This window comes from Schistocerca piceifrons, chromosome 2 (assembly GCF_021461385.2).
Source record: "Schistocerca piceifrons isolate TAMUIC-IGC-003096 chromosome 2, iqSchPice1.1, whole genome shotgun sequence".
In the NCBI taxonomy this organism is placed as follows: domain Eukaryota; kingdom Metazoa; phylum Arthropoda; class Insecta; order Orthoptera; family Acrididae; genus Schistocerca; species Schistocerca piceifrons.
In genome coordinates, this window is record NC_060139.1 from 841817317 (window position 1) to 841839545 (window position 22229).

Genomic DNA, 22229 nt, shown 5'->3' on the forward strand with positions numbered 1-22229 from the left:
CGGCAGCCAAGATAAAAGCTGGAAGTTGCTCTGTAATTACAAATTGACAAATTTAATGTCAACATCTGATACCCTAAATAAATTAGAATGATCACACCTATTCCACACATTATCTGAAACAACAAAACTGAGTTGAAACATTTACACTGCTAACTGTTAAAACACTTTTTCAGAGTGGAACTTATTAGTAAATGGATACAGCTAATACCCTATTAGGGACAAACTGAAGTATTAAAAAGCAAGAAGGTGGGGTTTCTTTGTATCTTTCTCAATCATAGTTTCAGTAATTCATGCTTAACATGAAATCTAATGTATATAGATGCACAAATAGCCATTTAATAAATTCAGTCAAAAAAAGAGAGAGCATTTCAGACCACTAAAACAAAAGAATTCCACAGTACTCTGTACAGCTTAAAAAACCTGGGCTGAGTCATTGCAAATGCTGCATACTAAGGTGGAGGGGACAAAAATGTCATGATATTTTTTCTTTCAATCAGAATCAAAATTTAGAAATCTTTATATTTATTGTAAACTCCAGGTTGGTACACCAATATTGTAAGGAAAGGATAAATTGCCACTTACCTTAAAGATAACACATCAAGTTACAGACAGGCACAATTACAATACACTTACACAGCCTTCATTGTAACAAGAAAGAGAGAGACATACTGTTCATTTACACACGCAAGCACACCTCACACACACAACAGCTAACTCCAGCAGCTCGGACCATAATACACATGGAATGGAAGCAGCAGTCTCGAGAGGGTGGGGAAGGAACAGCAGTGTAAGGGTGGAGTGGGGGGGGGGGGGGGCACTGTCTGGCAGAGTATGCAGAGTCTAGGCTGCCAACAGGAGCAGCATCGGGAGGCTATAGAACAGAGAGGTGGGGGAAAAATGGAGCGAAAAAGAAGAGGAGAGGGGAAAGATCTGTGGGTGCACTGGCAGAGGACACCACAAAGAGGTTGGGAGGCAGAACGGGGAGGTGGTGACAGGACAGAGGGGATGGGAACTATTGGCTGGAGGGTGTGGGGACAGTATGTTACCTTAGGTTGGGGCCAGTATAATTGCAGGAGTGCAGAAAGTTTTGTAAGAATAACTCCCATCTTAGCAGTATAGCTGGCAGTGGAAGGAAGGATACAGATGGTTCAGGTAGTGAAGAAGCCATTGAAATAAATTGTTATGTTTCAGCTGTATGTTGTGCCACAGAGTAATCTTGTTTGCTCTTGGCCATAGTCTGGTGATGGCTGTTCATTCTGGTGGACAGCTGGTTGGTAGTCATTCCACTGATTACCAACCATTACCAACCATGATGATAAAGGATGAACGGCCACTGCCAAATGTGGCTAAGAGCAAAGTAGATCACCCTGTGGCACAACATGCTTGAGTTCAACAGCTGCTTCTCTACCCAAGCCATCTGGGTCCTCCCCCTCACCACCAGCTTTTCTGAACTGTACATATGGGAGTTATCCTTACAACACACTCTCCACTCCCGAAATTATCTGGGCCCCAACCTACAGTAGCTTATGTCCCCACACCCTCCACCCAACAGTGTCCACCCCCTCTGTCCTGTCCCCTCCTCCCTATTCCACATCCCACCCTCTTTGTGTGCCTCCCTTTGCAACACACTTGCCTGTATTTCCCTGCTCCTTTTTTGCTCCATTTTTCCCATCTCCCCACCCCACAGCCTCCCGACACTGCGCCTCTTGGCAGTTTACTCTCTGCACTCTCTGCCAGTCAGCATTTCTCTCTCCTCCCACCTATGCACTATTATCCCTTCCCCTTTCCCACCCCCTTCAGACTACTGCTTCCATCCCTTGTGAGTTGCAATCTGGTCCGAGGTGCTGGAATTGGTTGCCATGTGTGTGACATGTGCTTGCTTGCGCAAATGAATGGTGTGTGTATCTATTTTTTTTCTTTTTTTTTGTATGACCACCACGTGTATCTCTTTTTTCTTTTTTATGAACACCACGGCCAAATGCTAATGTGCAAGTGTCTTCTAACTGTACCTGTCTGCAACTTGATGTGTGATATTTACGGGAAGCAGCAATCTATCCTTTCCTTACACTGTTTATATCAACTGTGAACTTTTATACCTAAATAATGTTCTTTTCATTAGGGAAGTTGTCTAATCTTTACATTAGACATTAATAGACCCTACACCAATATTTGAAATGTTAAACTTAGAGCAGCAGATAATCATTACAATATAGCTGTTATTCAATTCTCATACAACTATCATTATACCCGAGACAGAGGTCTACATACCAACAGTCAAAATGTGCCGAATTAAAGAAGGGCGGCAGGTAGGCTTACCATATCTTTGTGTCCAACTCAGGACACACTTTTGAAATTACTTGAGTTTCAACAGTTTACTGAAACATTAAATTTACTTCATTCAGTTATATTTTTCACCTGGCCCTTTTTTCTTTTCCTTTTCTCTTCACATCACATCACCAAAATTACTTTTAGTGTTACCAACTTTTCTTATATTCTGTATGGTTTCACACACAGCACAAGATAATGAGCAGTTTCATCTGAAACTTCATCAAAATTTAAAAGTTTAACTTGAATTTCCTCCTTCAGACTGAAATATTTTACTACAATGTGAGAAAGTTTTATTTCACGACTGTTACATTATTAGCGTTTACCAAAGAACAAGATGTATTACCAACATAAATGGCAAAATAATGTTAACAAGAACTACCTCTTAACTCCGCCAGTGCCGGTCCCAAGTCCAGGGCCTCACCTTTCAAGTGGTGAGGAAGGAGGAGGGGAGAGGAGTAACAACCTTGTTAAAAAAAACTGGGTCCATATGGCTCTGGATGGTAGTACCCTGTAAGGGACCCTTACCAGGGTAACAAGTGAAGACAGACAATGGTTGGAAACCGGATGAGGATTTTGCAAGTCCCAACAGTGGAAAAGCAGAAGAACTGTCTTTGTATCTTACTTCCCGTAGTGTCTGCACTCCAGAGGGGCAGCTACAAATGGCAGCTGTTTTCCATGTTAGGAATGGCCTAAACATATGCTGGCAGAAGCTCTAAAATGTCTTTGGGAGTGGCGACTCCATCATAATAATAGCCTATATATGAAATGGTAATTCAAAACCAGCCTCAGAAAAGGTTAGGGCTTTCCCTGCAGGCGACGCGCATTTCTTAGGGTGCTGGGGGAACTGTGAGAAATGGGTGACTAGGCACCAATACAATGAAGGTGGGTATCATTAATGTGATGACTTACTGGGAAGGCTGAAGAGTTGATAGACTTCTTGGAAAAGGAGAACATAAACTGATGGGACTTAGTGAAGTTAGATGGAAGGGAAGAGGAAGGAGGAAAATGAGGAAAGGATACACACTCTACTGGAGTGGTGGATAAGAAGCCAAAAATGGATGAGGTATCATAGTAAAACCAAACCTAGAGGAATATGTGGAAGCAGTAGACTACAGAAGTGATAGGGTGATGACGATTTGGCTGAGGACAAGGAATGTAGTGAAGGACCTCATCCAAGTATATGCATCACAAACAGGAAATAAAGAAGACAACATGGGAGGATTCTCTAAAGGTATCAGAGAGTATAATTACAGATGTGGAAGCAATAGTAACAGGTGACCTAAATGCATAGGTAGGCAAAGAAAGGCTAGGGAAGCAGGAGATAATTGGCACATATGATATGGGAGGAAAAATGAGGAAGGAGAGAAACTTGTTGATTTCTGCAAAAGAAAGCGGGCTGATTCTGGGCAACACATGGTTCCTTAAAAAGGATAGCCAAAAGATAACGAGATGTGAATGGGGTGATGCATGAAGACAGTCATCGATTACTTTCTGGTGGAAAAGAAAAATCTGAGACAATTGACGGATACTGCACTCCTACAAGAGGCTTTTGATGGAGACCATCGAGCGATGGTGGCAAAGATGAGATTTGATGAATTGAAAGACATAAAGGAAGAAAGGGAAAGGAAAATAAAAGTGCGGAAACTAAGGATGGCATGGTACAAGAAAAGTTTAAGGAGTTACTTAAGCATAGAATCCCTAACACCAAGTATGGCAATGTGGAAGAGGAATGGGGTAAGTTCAAAGAAGCGTCTGTTAGCTCTGCTAAGAAGACCTGTGGCAGAGTGTCCGGAAGGGTAAAGGAAAAGCAGACACCATGGTGGAATGAGAGGGTGAAGGAGGCAGTAAAAGAAAAGAAGAAAGCCTGGCATGAATGGAACAGAGACCGAACAGCTGAAAGTAAAAGGAAATACCAGGATATTAAAAATAAGTGTAAGAAAATGGTAGCAAAAGAAAAGAGGAAAAGCTGGGAAAAATTCACCCAAGAATTGGGTAAAGATGTTACTAGTGGTAAGTGGATGATATATGGAATTACAAAGAGTACGAGGAAAGAAAAAACATACACAAAGCCAATAAAACGCGAAAGCGGAGAGCTATTAATGCAACCAGTGGAGATAAGGAAAAGATGGAAAGAGTACTTTGATAAATTACTAAATGAGAAGAAGGGCAATGGAGAGGGAATAGAAGTATGACAGGGGGACAGGTCTGGAAGAGTAGGAGGAGGAGGATATAATGATGTTAGAAGTGGAACTAGCTCTGAGAAAAATGATACCAGGAAAGGCACCTGGGGTAGATGAAATTACTGTGGAAATGATAAAGACTGCTGGACCAGTTGGACTACAGTGGGTATATAGACTAATACGATGCATTTGGACCCAAAAATGTGTACTTGAAAAATGGGGAAAGGGAATAATAATCCTAGTTCTCAAGAAAGGTGACAGGAAAATATGTGACAACGGCTCAGAGACTTGGACTATGACTAGAAGAGAGGAGAGTAGGATACAATCCAGTAAAATGAAGTTTCTGAGAAGTATGCTAGGGAAGATGAGGAGAGGCAGGAGTGAAAAATGAAGATGTTAGGAAGGACATTGGAGTGGAGTAGTTGACAGAGAAAATTGAAAAGAATTAATTAAAATGGTTTGAGCATGTGAAGTGGATGGGAGAGGGGGGAATACCAAGAAGAATGATGGAGTTCAAGATTGTGGGCTACAGGGCAAGTGAAAGAAGAATGGTGGAAAGACAGTAAAGTGGCAAAGTACAATTGATTCCCCAACCCAACCAGATGTTGGATATACGACACGAAGACGACGATGATGATGATGATGATTTGCCTCAGGTTAGGTTGTAGCAGAAGAAAACTTTGTAGAATATACCTTTTTAACAAGTTCAGATGTGTACTCTGATGTTCTGAAACTGAGATGGTGTTTAGCAGTGTGATATCAACACATAGCCTCTTCTCCAGCAAACTGCAGATCACTGTTATAGCCATCTTTCACTCTGAAAAAGCCTCCTATGTTTGATGAAGCATGGTCTTTAATATCACCCTTTCCTTTGTGTGCAATAAAGAATTCACTTGTACTTAGTGTGCAATATACATGTTCATTGTTACTATTATTAAACCATTTCAAAAGTTTGTATTTCTGTTGCTGGTTAACAGTAAATACACACTTTTTCAATTCGTTAAGGTTCAGACAAAAAATGAACAGAGATAAAATGGTCAAAAATATGTACATGATTTACTTCACACACTAAAACAAACAACACACTTGTTGTGTCACCAAGTGACTAAAATAGTTGAAAACAAAATTACAGTGTAAAGTTGCTGTGAAACCATTAGCCACACTTCCACATCAATGTCAGCACATCTTCCAAGGCCGATAGAGAGGCACAGCCTTAAGATAATGTTTAAAGAAACGTTAAACATATATGTCTAAAATTTTAAAAATCTCCCCAGTCATAAAATTCTCAGGCCCCCAACACTGCTCTAGACAGCACTAAAAAAACAAGGCTGTCCGGGTTAATCCCAGATGTACAGTAAGCCTAGCATTATTTAATCATTGTCACACTCAAATATAGAATTTTAAAAAGTATTAAAACTGCTAATGGGTAACACTCAATACATCAGACATCACATGCTAGCTCCAACACTAGCTGCCAAATTTTTAGTGAATGAGTTTGAGAGGTAGGTTTTCTGTATGTGACCTATACATACAGCACTTGGTCTTAAACAGAAGACTATTTTGAATTCCAACCCTGATGACCAATTTGTAAAAATATTACAATCAGAAACTTAGAGTTTTCTTTTTTCCCTTAACAGAAAGTTTTACAGTATCTCAATGCGTACTGATGCTATTCAGCATTGCTTATAGAAACAATTATTCATTCAATGTGGAGCTACAATATTACATTGTGGCGATTAAGTTTACCAAATTCTATTTAAGTCCTGAACACTTCTTGATTATCTTATTTAGTTTTGTTGCTAAAGTCACCTAAATTGTCCAACTGAACTTTCAAGAATAACAGCTATGGTAAGAAAGTGATTAATATACTTTCATACTTTACATATCCTATCAGAGACAGATAATTATGTGAATAATCTGTATGCCTCTTAACCTAGTGTCTCCTCAATCGATGGCAAACATATACTTTCACTTTAATAGCTAAAACTTAACACCAGGAGGACAAGGAATAACATCACGGTCTTACACAAGTTGTGGGCAAGCAGATACACAGACACACAAAAGAGACTTCAGCAGTATAAGATACTTTACATGCTAATAAAAAGAATAATTTTTAAGCTTAGCACCATTTTTTTTCCCCTTCACCAAAAGCATAATTATAATCCACAGGTTCACTGGTAACATTTATCCACAAAACAATAACAGGCATACAATAAAATTCACCCAAAACACTAACTACTCATTTGGCCTGCATTTTTCCTTTTATCGAGGTCTTCCACAACCATGGAAAAACTAATACAACAAAAATAAAGAAAAACATTGTCAAAGAAATAAAGTGCATGCACAAACACTATTATTAAAAATTTCAGCCTTCTGTTCTACTTCAGTCATTCAGGAACACTGGAATCTAGTACAAAGATTGAACTTTACTGTAATACAATTAAGGATTCTCAGTTATTTCCAAGAGGCATGAAAGTCATTTGTTATATTTTTTAAGCAAACACCTATTTGAAAATATGTCAAAATTGTATCAGAAATTTTAAGTTTCATTGCAAGCAATTTCTTTGTCGGGCAATAAGGCTGGCTGAATTTTAATTCTTTGTAAGACCGGATGATGCATTACAGTAAATTTGACAGTCTATGTCAAACTTAATGACTTCATATATGTGCCAAGCAATGACTAACAATACCTTGAAAGTAACACAAATGAATATCACAGTTTTCACCTGAAAGTTTATATGCACTGTTTTCAGTTAGAAAATGTTGGCCATTTCTGCATACCCTAAGTATTTTCCTCAAGAGATTTGTGTGTTCTTATTAATATACAATGTTTGAAGCTGTTTATGTTGGATGCAAAGAAATGGTTAAGTAACCAATGAGTGACAAAGAGAAAAAAAAATCAGGTTGATAGCTTATAACTTATTTCCAAACACCTTTTATTGGCAGACACTTATCAAAGATATCAAATTTTCATCTGGAAAAATAACATAATTCTACAAAAATTTGGCACAGAACAACAGCAACTGATGTGACAATTACATGATGGAGAAGTTTTACAGATGATGAGACCTGGAGTCGTTTAACTTTTTAATTTCAGACTACCTGTAGAAGTGCTGCCAGTCAGACCAATCCACAAAGAACATAAGCCGAAAAACAAGTCACTATGAGGAATATCTTAGCACTTTTCTTCTGTACTTGGACAGATAGTTCTGCATAACAAAATAAACAGAGAAAAAATTTTCAATTTTTAAGAGATTTTAAGATGACCTTCATTAATCTCATTAATGTAATTATGAAATTGGATATAGTTTCCCTGTGACATGACACAGTAAACTGTGTCAGCTGGTTTTAAAATACACACCAGAAGTCCAGACTCAGAGATTTTACCTATTCAGATTGCTAAAGGGATGTCTTCAGATTTTTCAGAATGAGAAGTTACTGAAAGACACTGTACCAGTGGATGACAAAGCAACATATGACTTTTACAATAGAAGGCTGGACAACAATTTGCAGAATGATGACAGTTCTGCCAATGTGTACTGCACTTTTGTGTGAACATTTTGCACAAATTAAGTCTTTTTCCTGTTACAACAAGTAAGTGGCATTTCTCACTAACAAACTGATAACAGGAAAAAATCACAGCAATGCCAATGCAGTCTCCCACAACATTAATTAAAAATGAAATTTTACCCAGCAGTTATTAAGTGGAGCTTTGTTACAAATACTAAAGACTAAATCTGCACATGAATATCGAAGAGGATGGTAATAGTAGCAGCTTTCTCTTCAGCCTTCTACTGGCAGAATTATATGTACACAGAAAGTATATGCAAGAAAAATAAATAAATACATATCAGATTTCCCAGCTAAAATACTTTACCAGGTAAAAGTACTTTTTCCACATTCAGTGACAATATACTTTCCCTTACAACTGTAAAACCTTTGACCGGTAAAGGTTTTATACAATGGCGTAGAGCTTCCCAGCACTTTCGGAAATGAAACGGAGAAAAAAAAAGAGCACCACCTCATTTTTGAAAGACTTTTAATGCGCGGCAACATGTATGCTGCATGTTTGGTATTACAAAAGTATAAATACGAATTTCACCAAATACAACATGGTTGTTTCTGAAATCAAGATTGCGCTGCATGCTGCATTTTTGTCAGCCGATCATAGTTCATGTCACATCATCTCACCACTCAATGACAGCAGATATTCACAGCAATGGACACCTAATGTAGTCATCAGCCAGCAACATCACCACTTAAGTTGCATGAACACACAAACAGGAGAAATTAATGGTTTAAGTTACACACAGTAAAGCTACGAGAAAAGCTAAGCTTTCACATATAATACTGGTCGCAAAATAATTTTTGCTGTTTTTTCCAAGTGTTGGTTAGACACGATGCTAAGGGCACAGCTTAAACTGCAGCTGCATATTTCTGAGAAGCTTGATTATAAATTTCACTGCTGTGCACTGGACTTTTCATGGGTTACCTGGCTGATCCAAGTTCCATCTAGCACTTTGACTTTTCCATAGAAAAACCAATGACATGAGAAATTGCTCAAGGACTTACCGCACACTTTTTCTTGAAGGATAATTACACTTTTGTCATCATCACTGCATAATTTTCAACCTATGAAACACCTAAAATAAATATGAAAAACTAGCCTTGAAGCTTGTTTTTTTCCCCTTAAAGATATATCCAATACAAATGTGGCAGCATAAGTTTAAACAATGGCATAAATGGCTGGTCTTCTGGGCCTGAAATTTCTTTACATGGCTGGTTCTCAAAGTGATAAGTTTTGAACAAGAGTCTAACACTCCTTAATTTGAGAAATCCATCACGTATTCTCATACATAACCTAACTTTACTTTGAAAGTAATGGTTCTCAAATCACCATTTGCAATATTTTCCCCATGACCTGTTAGAAATGTAAACAGCTGTGACATTACACTCATTGAAAGCAGTTTTTTGTCACAAAGTACACTACAGCCCAGGTAACTTGAGCTAACTGGGGCCAAGACTACCCTGAATTACAGAAAACTCTTTATATGGAAATATCACTAAATCAACGAGTAAATCATGACTAATGTTTGACGAGTACAATAACGATTCAAAATAAATAAAAAACAATATAGTAATACCTGTGCTATATGTACATATATGGACACACAGTTCCAAGCTGGAAAAATAAAATAAAGCTTCATTTTTTAGCAGCAATGTCCCGCCATCATCTCAGAAGCATGATGTCAGTTGGAGTAGCTTTCGCTTGCTGCTCAATATAAAGCAATGCCACATGTAGCACTGCCACAGCTAGGTGAGAGTGATCACTAGCACAATTTCTTCAGGTAATTCCTCATCATCACTGTCTTCAGTGGGTTCACCAAACATTTCAACAACTGCAAGATTGGTCACTTCAAACTGTTCATCACTTTTCACCCATTCTGAAACATCATTTGAATTCACATTTTCACATCCAGCAAGCTTTTTCATCAGTTCTGCCAATGGTAGATCATCTTCACAGTCTGGCATCTTCGTCTGTCCATGACTTAGCTATCCAGTAAACTATGTTTTTTATTGTAGTCTTTGAAGCAAACAACGACAGCACCATTTTTCAAGCATTGTAAAACTCCTTGGTCCACAGGCTGCATTAAACTCGTCATGTTAGAGGGTAAGAGCAACGTGCAAATACAGTAATATTCTTCCTGAACAGAGCATGAACCAGCATTGCCACGCATTAGGACTGCTTTAGAAGACGAGCACTTTTTCTTTAGATATCTTTTAATCTCTGGAACATAATCTTTGAAAAACACTTCTTAAAATGATTTCTGTCCATCCATGCGGATTTTCGGTTGACATATGTAACCTGCAGTGCAGAAGCAGTAATATTTTCAAAACTCTGGATTAGCATGCTTTCTTAATACCAGTATCTTCAGTATATGATCTCCACTTCCACTGGCTGCAGCAACAACTGTTAACTCCTCTTTACGTTTTCCATAGCCAGTGCAGCCTTTTCTTCTTTTAAGGCTAGAGTTTTGGATGGAAGCATTTTATAATTTAGCCACATTTCAAAACAGTTACACAGTCGATCAGGAGTAAGACTTTCTTCTTGTATAATTTTTCTCGATTTCTCACAGAACTGTTAAACAATCTGAAAATCCACCTCAAATTTAAAGCTCTCTTACACCATATCGCTTCTTCCACCTATCCAACCACCCTGAGCTTCCAGTAAAATCATCCACACATTGCTTTAACTCGTTTCCAGAAAACACAGCTTTTACTGGCAGTACAGGCCCTGAAATTGGATTACCTTCTTGTCTTTGTTGAGTAAGTCAAACAAACATAGCTTTACTCATTTTTTCATACTCGGATTTCTTCACAGACTTACATTCAAATGACGAAATAAAACACTTGTTTGAAGTAAATTTCTCTATTTTGCCTCTGTTTCTACGCCAATCTCGAACCGTCACTTCAGCGATCCCGTACTCTGCAGCAAATTTTTTATGTTTCTCCTTTGTCTAGTCTTTTCAAAGCCTCCTGTATCACATTCAATGGCACACATTTTCTATCACTCCTACCACTCATTGTAATGTGTAATGTGTTTATTACAACATTAAGAAACATTGTTACATGTGTACAGTACACTGTACATACATACTACAGTTTAAAATTGACATGACATACAGTACTGATGTTACTACACAACCAACTCCATTACATACAACAATGGTCAGCCAATTTTGTAAAATGTGTACTGTATTTTAATGACCACTGATGCTAAGTAGGCACAATATCAGGATAACCGCACGGATGGTACACAGTCTACAACTGACTGTTAGGCCATCCCAATTAATGAACAGTTGACACAGGAAGAGCAGGTTTCCTGCTCAAAACGTAATGTTACCTGTCCATCTATAACAGAAATGCATTTGCAGTCTGAGGCCAAGGTTATTTTGTGCATTATGAACAAAAATTCTAAGTGGAACAGTTTTGCCTGTATTGTACATGGAAAACTGAAAGAAAGTTCAAAATGTAAAACATCTGAAAATGTGTAAAACATATGTGCAGGTAATGTATGAAAACAGGTCTTTACTCTAGTTTTACATAAAATTTTAATTTTCTTAGGACCACCTAGAATTACATGGAAACTAACTACCAGGCCTCGAATTACCAGGGCTCTACTGTACTGTTTAGTCTTGACTTTGGCACATTTTGCTGTTGGTGGACAATTGTGTGTGCACAGTGTTTTGACACTGTAAATGGCACATTTTCTTTATGACTAAAGTTGATATTCTATTGTTTATGTTTTATGGTTGCAGTATATTCTGCAGTAATGGGCTAAAGTAAAATTCTTTGACAGAGTATCAGTTCTTACCCATCAAATTATGAAAATGTAACTAAAAACTAGAACAATGAAAAATTCCCAAAATTCTAACAAATTCCTGTGTTCTTCCCGGAAGAAAAAATTCCAACATTTTTGCTGGTTGTCCTGTGGCATGTACACCCTGGTACAGCAGCGATGTGACATTCCCACAATGGTGACAGTTGAGGCAATAAAGAGCGATTGGGGTTTGGTGTCCTTTTAATGACAGGGTTGTTACAGACTGTTCACAAGTTCATACTGGGAAGTATAAGAAAGAAGACAACCATTTTCTTTTCTCAAGAACTGCCCAACAGTTGGAGTGAGTTAAAGAAACCATAGGAAACCTTGATCTGGAGGGCTGGACAGGAGAATTAACCTGAAAATAAACTGAGCCTTACCACTGAGCCGCCTTGATCAGTAGTAGAGATAAACACTAGAAGCTGTGTTCCCTTTAGTTGTGTAATTGCCTCAGTTCACTAAGTTAATAAGAAAATCTGACAACAGTTGATAAATTTAATGAAAGAAGTAAAGAATTGTCTTAATAAAAAAAGACTTGCATGCACAACTATATTCCTCTACAAATATGCAATAACTTGCGTCTGCAGGTGAAAGGAAGAAATAGGGTATATAATCTTCATCACAAAGAAGAGAGATCACTCCAACCCCCCCCCCCCCCCCCCCTCCTTCAAAAATAAAAAAAAATACACTACAAATTTACTTACCTGGAGAAGCTCTGTGAGATGTCTGAATATAGACACTGGTTGCCTGTGATATAGTTTGCTGTGCAGCCACAACAGTTGGTTGTTGAGCTGTTGGTGCTGGCATTGGATGAAGAGCAACTTCTGATACAGGCGTAGAAGCCAGTTCAATATTTGCTGCACGGCCAACACTAACAGCCTGTGGCAGGACCTTCGCCACAGGTATTGCAGGGGTTGTCGAAACCGTAACAGGCCGCAGAGTTGATACAGCACTTCCAGCCAGTGTTGTTGTTGTTGCATATGTAACTGAAAAAAAATTCTTAGTAGATAAAAGTCAGAGGACATGGTCACAAAACTGTGTCTAAAATTTCACGAAACTGAAAATTGCACAGCTGAGTGTAACAATATAAAATTGGCCACGTGTGTGGAGGACGCACTGAGGGTTCTATATAAAGTTCTTTATTTATATGGACAGTTCATTCAATCCAGGAATCAAGAATCTCTACAATTTTTGCCTGTTATTGACATATACACTAGCAAAATATCAGTTTCAGAGATTCCAAAATTTTTGAGACTGTTTTAACTTCAGTAATATAAATGAGAAAAAGGCAGGCAAGCATTATCATCATAATAAGTAGTTCTGCATTCAGGCTGGACTGCAGTGGTAGAAGTCAAACACACAAGGAACGACTTTATTGCTCATCCGATGCATTTCATTTCAGAATTTATCCATCAGCAGATATCCAGGAGCAATTGCTGCATTTAGATATGGCATTTCAAGATATGTTCGAAACAAATATTTGCAGACTTAACTTTTACCATTGCGACCCAGTCAACTCAAACACAGAACTATGGACAGTTATTTTCAAGTTTGACATTGGATGGCAAATGACAAAAGAAATATTTTTTCATGTGATATAATTACAAATTTATAGTTTTCTAATGGTTTTTTTATCCTTTGGTTGTACTGCGAGTCCTTGCTTTTTGCCAAATTTCATTGTTCTAGGTCAAAGGGAAGTACTGTATGAATTTTGATGAGAGTTTGCAAGCATCAGAATATGTGACAAATGGCCATATCTTGACTGTGTTGATTTTGAAGCTTGGATTTTTTACACCTCAAAGGGAATGTATGCTTTAGTATGTGGTGAAAATTTCAGCTGGATATGTCTACCCATTCCTCAGAAAAAGGCTATTAACAATGGGGCAGACAGACAACAAAATAATCCAATAAGCATTCCATTTTTATCAACTGACACACAGAACCATAAAAATCAAAGTCATAACAACGTGTATGAACACTTACAGTTTATCTAGTGTTCGTAAATTCTAGTACCTCACAGTCCACTCCTACAGAGTCAAATTTTTCACTTCCCATGTTTAAAAAGTTAGCTTTGCATTTCACATTGTTGTCCATGTCGATTAGCACTAAATTCTTACTACTTTTATTTACCAATGCCTTTAGCTCTGACTGCCTCCATTTTAGTATCAGAAGGAATACAGAGGAATAGCGTGTTCAAAGAACTTAAAAACTTGCGAACTTAAGCAATCTTTGAGAAACCCTACATGATAACTACAAAAACAGGCACACTTTCAACTGAAAAATTATTTTGCACAAAATTAAAATCTATCACTCCAATACTGCACAAAAGGTAAAGTATGCTAGATAGATATGACCCACACAGACGTAAATGATGTTTACACAATACTTTCAAAAATATTTACAACTTCAGTAACTGACCAGAACAATACATCCATCGGAAAAGAATACGATACAAAATGACAAACTAAAGTAACACTTTGGACTCATTTTTATAAGTTTCAGTACATACACCCCACTATCAAATGTAGTTTTCTTTTAATTTTTTATTTGATGACAAATGAGATGGTCTCTGCAAATGAGCTGCTGCAAAATTCCAGAAAATGCAGTCGCATAGTTCACTTCTATCATCAAAATTTGAAAACCAATCTAACATCAACAACGGTCATTATATTTGCAACAATGATCAGACAAAAAGAGTTACAACGTTCTACACAGATAAAATGGTCTAAACACACAAAAGAATATGAACCTGTTCTTGGTGTTCCTGTTGTAATGGTCAAAGCTGCCTGTTGTAATGGTGTAACAGTGTGCAGGGTCTGAGGGAGTTTCCCGGAAACAGAACTGACAGGCACCTGCGTTATCTGAATTGACTGTCCATGAACTGGCTGTGTGATGACCTAGAAACAAATTGTGGCCTTCAAAAAATCTGCACATAAATACTAAAGGATTATTTAGGATACAGATTATTCTTTAACTACAACAATTAAAATGACAAATTGTATTATCAAACAAAATTAGAATAACAATTATGACAGCTATACAACCACATACACCAAAGTCTGTTGTATGCAGAAGTATTTGCCAATCCTCAGTATCCCACTGGCTAATGATGTGTTTAGGAAACTACCACATGTGCACTTCCAGACACATCTCATTTTCATTTCCAGAATAACTGAGGAATCTACCATGAAGCCCAGATCATGAAAGGCAGTTTGTCACATGATCTAAAAACATTACACACACTACAAGCATACAAAACAATTAGCACAATTAGTATTGAATTCAACTATTCCAGTAACAGGCCATCCATTACTGCTTGCCTTGGCATGTCGTCTGCTACTTCGTACATCCAAACTGACAATATCTGTTCACATTCTTTAGTCCTCAAAATTTTCCACCATCAACATTACCTCAGAACAAAAGTCCCACTTACGTCATAAAGTTAGAGCAAAGGCTCATAGTGGCAGACATGCCAAGAAATGCCACTTTTTTTACATATGGTATCAATTTAATATCAGATGTTTGGAAGAATACATACAACACAAACATGAAATCTCAGACACTAAACAAAACCTTTCAAAATAAATTAAGAAGTAGATGTATATAAAAAAAAGCCTTATCACTCTTTCCACTTCAGAAAAAGAAGGAATCAATTTTAAAAGGTTCTCTGTAGTTGTTCCAAGCATTGTGTTTTTCATAAGCAATTTTGTACTCTAAGTAGACATATCAATGAATGAGAGATTTGTAAAGCAATAGAATGGTATCTGGAAACAAAGATGAACATCTACTGACAGGTCACATCACCTCAGAATTATATTCATTAGTAGTAAATTTGCAATATATATGTATTCATATGGACACATATGGGTTGAACAAAATACACCACAATGTTTCTAAATTAGACATCTACATTAGCTATGCCTTGCACAATCTCTGTTTGAGATTATTGGGACAACTACAATTTATCATGCTCAGTCATTAAAGTTAACTGCTCTCCAGTAATGAAATTGATGCTGTCATCCATAATAAAAAAAATTCAAAACCCTGACTTCTGCAAAAAAAAAAAAAAAATTATGGTGGTCGTATTTTGTGGTAACAGTTTAATGTCTGCAAATTTATGTAAAAAAAAAACAACTGAATTATGAACAATACTCAATACAAAGGAGCAGATAAAAGACAGACAAATGGAAATATCAGATTTACAACAAACAAATATTAGTTGAATTACAGAAATATTTATCCTCACATGGGGTGTATGAGTAAATACACCATGTAGTATGATATTTTGGATGAACACAATACTTATCCCACTTAGTTTGTACCACCTGTAATGGAAAAAGATTGCAGGAGTCAAGAGCAGTAGAGAAGCTGTAAAGTGGGTTAAATGCTAGGCCCATACAGCATCCCTAGTTATGCTTCATAACAGACGAAGGAGTTATAAACAACTTAAAATCTGAAACGGATAGATTGTTACTCACATAGACAAGGTCCTCCTTCCAAAATAAACACACGCACGCACAGCCTGCAGGGCCTGAGGCCCAACTGCAGACTGTGCCTGCACCTGACATACGCAGCAGTCTCGGGTGGGTGGTCACCCCAGGTTGTAGCACGTCAGACACAGGCGCAGTCTGCAGTCAGGCCCCAGTGGCCAGAGCCAACAGTCAAGAGATGCGTGTGTGTGTGTGTGTGTGTGTGTGTGTGTGTGTGTGTGGTAATTCAACACCACCTTTAGGTGGTGAGTAGCATTCCATCCTTTTCAAATAATTGTTATTCCAACCTGAACTTCCAACATTTGCTATAATAAAATCTCTAATATGCAAGTCATTTCTGCTCTTTTTCTCAACCATTTCCACTTCACCAGTCTCTCCTTATATCCTACAAGTTCAGATACATACTGCAATTATTCTTCTCCTCTTTTTTTCACCACAAATTATCTTCACAGCTATTCCCACCTAGGGCTTCAATTAAAGCCATGTTATACAGATGTAGAAAGTGTGATCTCTTTGTCTCCAATAACATGGGCTCAATAGGGTTAGTGTGGTAATCTCGCACTGTGTGGCACTGCCATCATTTTGCGGGCTGTGTTGTCCATGTTTATGAACTCTTTATCACGTGCAACATTTGCTGATATTTTGAGTTATATATTGCGATTCTGCAGCAGTACGGATTATTAGTGATGCTTGACTATAAATTAAACCGAAATATGTGGTTGCCAAGCAAACATTTCGATTCAAAATAAGAGTTGACTCTGCAGTCTCCTAAACTCAAATGACAATGTCTTTCTGTTTTCTGCCTGGTTACAAGTCAGGTTATAGAAGTTGCAAAGAGTTAAGATGCATTTTCAAGCCCCCAAATGAAACAGGAAATTTTAACAAACTGAACAAAGTTATCCCCAGAGAACACAAGGAGCTAACAAACACGTACATCTGTGATGCTCACTTTGCTGAAAATTTACTATTAAAAACAGACAAATTCATTATTGATGGAAAGGAAGTTGAATTGCCCAGAATAAATTGGCACTTTAAACCAAATTCAGATCCTCACAATTTCCCTGAATTTGCCGAAGTATTTGTCTATCCCATTAAAGAAAAGAAAACCTCCCACAAAAAGGAAACATGCTTGCAAAATTGTGAATAAAGTACCCACCAAATATTTAGGACTTCTGATTTAAGCAGAACTCAAGTTGTTTGATAGGTCTACAATAGTTTATGGACACTTGATGAAGTTACTGTATTTAAACTACAAATAAAAAAGTCAAGAAGTAGCTTGGCTAGGACAAGCAATAAACTCAAGTCAGAAGGCTAGAGTAATTGTGCTGCTGGCAGGAGTAGGTAGACTAAAGAAACTCACTTGTAAATGCAATGAAGTTCATCCAGTAAGCAAAAAGTAATTGCAGATACTGTGTTACACGAGTGCCATAAAAAGGATCCAAAAAGGAATGAGATACAATAGTGAGCTGCTTCTATTATTTTATTGCATATTAAATCTCCTAAGAGTTATAGATGGTGCTTGAAACAATCTGTTACCTACTCCTTCAGATATGCATTTGAGGTGGCTCTTAAAAGATTTTAATTGCACATATGGTATTAACAAGGTCGCCATAGATGCTATTAAAGAGAATTTTAGAGAAGTGACTGATGAAAACAGAAAGACTGGGGTAATTATGTTTGATGAGGTTAAATTGAGACAATATTCAGTTCAATGGATCCTATTTATAGATGGATCTGTAGACTTCGGCAGTATGACACCTTCAGACCAAAATAAAGTCTCTGCTGATCATGTTCTCGTTTCCATGTTCATACCTCTGCTATACAGTTGAGTACAACTACTTGCAGTTTATGCCAGTAAAAATGCAACTTCTGGAGAACTGTTTGCAAAAATTTTAATTCAGACTATAACACAACTGGAGCAGACAGATTGTAAATTGTAGAGTTTACATGTGGTAACAGCCAATTTAACAAATTAGCCTGGAAACTTTTGCAAATATCAGGAAAGAAGCGAAATACCAAATGCTATTTTCAAAATCCTGTTAATGAGAACAGAAAAGTTTGGGGTTTTTCAGTTGCAGTACGTATATTGAAATGCATAAGTAACCATTTTCATGATACATGTATTTCGCTGTTTGGTATTGATATCATGAGCTAAGGACTTTATGAATGTGTTTATGAAGTTGGTAATTTACTAGGGTTTGCTTGAGTAAAGGCACGTAGTAAGTTGACATATGCACTCATACATCCCACCTCCCTTCAGCGAATGAATGGTCGCCTTGCTTTCCAGTTCTTTAGTAATAGCATGGCAAAAGCTATACATTGTTTTAGAGAAAGTAGCATCGTGGGATTTCAAGATAGTGAGCCAACTGAAAAATTTACTCAGTATATAAATGATGTTTCTGATGCTCTGCATTAAAAAACACCATTGTGTGGTATGAGAAAGGATTCAGATCACCAGAAAATTCTGCAGCATATTTCTCATAGTCTGACCACTTCAGACAGTACTTTGCTCCAAACAGAACATTGGAATCACTCAGAGTAACAGTACACAGCACATCAGAAATAGCTGAACACTTGTGGAATAAAGGGTTCAAATATGTACTGACTTCCAAGTTCTATCAGGATCCACAGGAGCTACATTTTGGTATTGTTAGATCAATGACCTGTGATGACTACCCTTCATCAGTAGACTTTCTACATTTACATAAGCTTCAGTCAATAAATGTGCCTGTCAAGAATGGTTTATCAAAGGGAGGGAATTTTGAATCAGGGATGGAACCCACTCTTATATCCTATGTCAATCAGATAGGAATCTTGGCAAAAAATCTGAACTAGAGAATATAGAAGAAAAACTGATTGCCACAAATGGCAGTGAAAATCATCCTGAGTGGAAAGCCAATGAGCCTAACAACAGAGTGCTTGATACTGCAAAAAAAAAAGTATTGTACACAACATAGTAGCTCATATTGTACACTAGGCCTCAAAAATTACTAAATGTTTTGACTCTTTAGACTCACTAAGGAATTCGTCAGTAGAAAACTGTCCTTTTTGACTTTTCACTAACTTGAAAGATTATGTTCTCATCAAGGACAAAGTTATTTATGTTACCCTTCAGAAGCAATGTGAAATCTCTTACTATAGGCAAAAGAAATCTTAAGTACTAATTGTTGTTCATCTGCTTTCTGGCATGACTTGCTCTATGACTGGAGAAAAAAAAAAAAAAAAAAAAAAAAAAACACTTCAGGTTTAGCTTTTAGTGCAGGACATGCCATGGAGACTTCACCCAAAATAATACTTTACTACATGAAATGTCAATTCTACTTCAAAATGAAGAACCTGAGAAGGAACTTAAGTCAGTAAAAATGAGTAAATCAATGAGGAAACTTTCCACAGTGTCCAGCAGTTAAAAGGTGAGAAAATACATAGAAAATGTTTCTATTTTTTTATTTTAGTGTGCAGTAATTTTTACTCATGGTCTAGTTTTGCTCTATAGACTTTTAGACCTATGAGAATTTTCTTCTTTTCAGCTGTAGACACACTCCATTACAGTCACTTTTGGGCAAGCAGCATTTATTTGAAGATTACAGCAGTTGTGTCTTGTGAAATATAGGTGCTGATGCATTATTTGGTTAACTACTGGCCAAGAAAATCTAAATCCTGACTGAAAGGCAGGAAAGTAATAGTCAAAAACACAACATTAGGAGAGGATTAAAGATCAATAATGTTCTGCAATACATATTACAGAACTGAAAACTTTTCACAACAAATTACATCTTATTATAACTCTAGTTTATTCACAGCATTACTAAAAGTAGTTTTAATGTGTTATATTTTGTAGTTGGTCAGTTACAGAAATACGAAGTGAAATGATAAGAATAAATATTGGTGTTGCCGAGTAACAATCATTCAACGATTCCTTTTATTTCCTTTTCTTGCAACTTTAATCATTGACAATCCAGAAAGTAGTGCATGTTATGCACTGCCTTGTTCTTCTGTTTCCATGCCCAAACAATTCAAAAATCAGTTATCAGTATTGAGTTTGGGCTTAAATAATCTAGTTGAAGTATGTTCCCACAGCATATATGAGAATCATGACTTTATAACATGTAAAATAGAGGTATGAATGTGAAAGCATAATTCAACTACATGGGAGAGTAGTTTTTAAGTGCAAAAGGGATACAACAAACTAGTGGTCACACTTTCTACATGCTATATGCTATGTTAAAACTCTAAATTTGGATAAAGTTCTGCAGCAAATCACTTCAAGATGCAATGATAAATCTGCATTAACACCTTCAGTAAGCAGTCTTTACTTATAACTGGATATTAGAGAGTGGCTCTCCCCACACACATACAGGACTTGAGGCGCAGTATCCCGACATCAATTTTCTGAAGCAGTATGGTACAATTCTGAAAACAAATTGAAAAAATAGCTTTTGAAGACCCAAGATTTCTGAGTGCTATTAAACACAGAACATTATGACCTGCAACAAGTTTGATAGTAGCTCGGTGCATAGCACAATGTGATTGTATTCCTGCTTTGAATCTCACAAGTAGCATACTTCTTTTTATACTTTTTTAATTCCATGTTTATTAATAAACTGGAATTTTAATTAACAAATACAATATTGAAATTTTTATAGAAATAATGTCTTTATTTATAATCACTACTCGCATTAAAAAGCAATAAAGCAAAGTACAGAAATGCAAAATATCAAACACAAAATCAAATACTTTTTTTATTTCTGGAGACTGGACAGTGTCGATGTATACAATTTTTGTTCATTGACTGGCCCTAGCAAACCTCTCACCATAACACAGTGTTCAAAAGATCATGCCCGTGTTTATATCAGGCCATGATTTTCTCAATGTATAAGCCAGCTTATGCTCAAAAACTGTACTTATTTAGTACGAGAACAATGTACGAATGTCTCGCTATCTGTCCCCTGACAGGTGCTGTGTTCTTTTGTCAATTTCTAGAAATAGTTTGGAAAAAAACTGTAGCGAATGTAATAGTTGCTGCCTCAGCTGACTAAGCCGTTTTATGCTTGAGTTGTCTTAAGTTTCATGTGTGCTTTCATTACGTTTTGCAGTTTGCTCTAATTCTGGTACAAATATGTCATGTACATTGAATGAGCATGAAATTTTGGAATCTAAGAGAAAGAATTCAATGAGTCTGGATCAGAAAGAAAGTATCTGAGTGGGAACACACTGAAGATTATTCATATTCAGGTAAGCTGCAGTCTACTACAATTTTTTGTCATTAATATTGTTGCTACAAATACTCTTTCTGTATTAACAATTTAGTTCTGATTTATATCTCTTTATCTCATCTTTTTCACAGATGAATCTCATGAAAAAGCAGCATCCAACCCAAGTTTCGATTTCTTTGGAGAAAACAAGACAATTTACTGAAAAATCAGGTGTGAAAGAAAAATTGGTACTTTCCTGCTTGCAGCATACCACTCTGCACGCCAGAATACTTTAGATTTTTTTTCTATATGCAACCCAATTGTGAGTAAAATTGCTCACGAACCCCTCTCTCACTATTTTAGGATACTTATACTTTCCTTCACCATCATTGTAAAATTTCTAATCTAACAAGGAACTAAAATAAAAAATAAACCTTGAAGCTTATTCTTCTTTAGTGTGTGGTGTACGTATATACGTGCACACACACACACACACACACACACACACACACACACACACACACACACACACACACACACGTGCCGGTAAGACAACAGTATAAATGCCTGGTTTTCTCAGCACTCTTCTTTTTCAAGTTGCTGGACTTCAAAAGCATTTTGCATGTCTGCATCAAATTGTAATTAATCCATGCAATAA

At 37.0% G+C, this 22229-nt stretch overlaps 1 protein-coding gene across 3 annotated transcripts in view; it reads right to left on the minus strand.

Moving 5' to 3' along the window:
- Positions 1 to 22229, minus strand: part of LOC124776354 (mucin-5AC) — a 98079-nt gene that overhangs the window by 48904 nt on the left and 26946 nt on the right. For all 3 annotated transcript variants that reach the window (XM_047251305.1, XM_047251303.1, XM_047251304.1), the window contains 2 exons: positions 14639 to 14786; positions 12594 to 12875 (listed from right to left, as the gene is read on the minus strand). In XM_047251305.1, coding sequence (XP_047107261.1) covers positions 12594 to 12875; positions 14639 to 14786 — 430 coding nt within the window. The remainder of the gene's footprint in view (positions 1 to 12593; positions 12876 to 14638; positions 14787 to 22229) is intronic.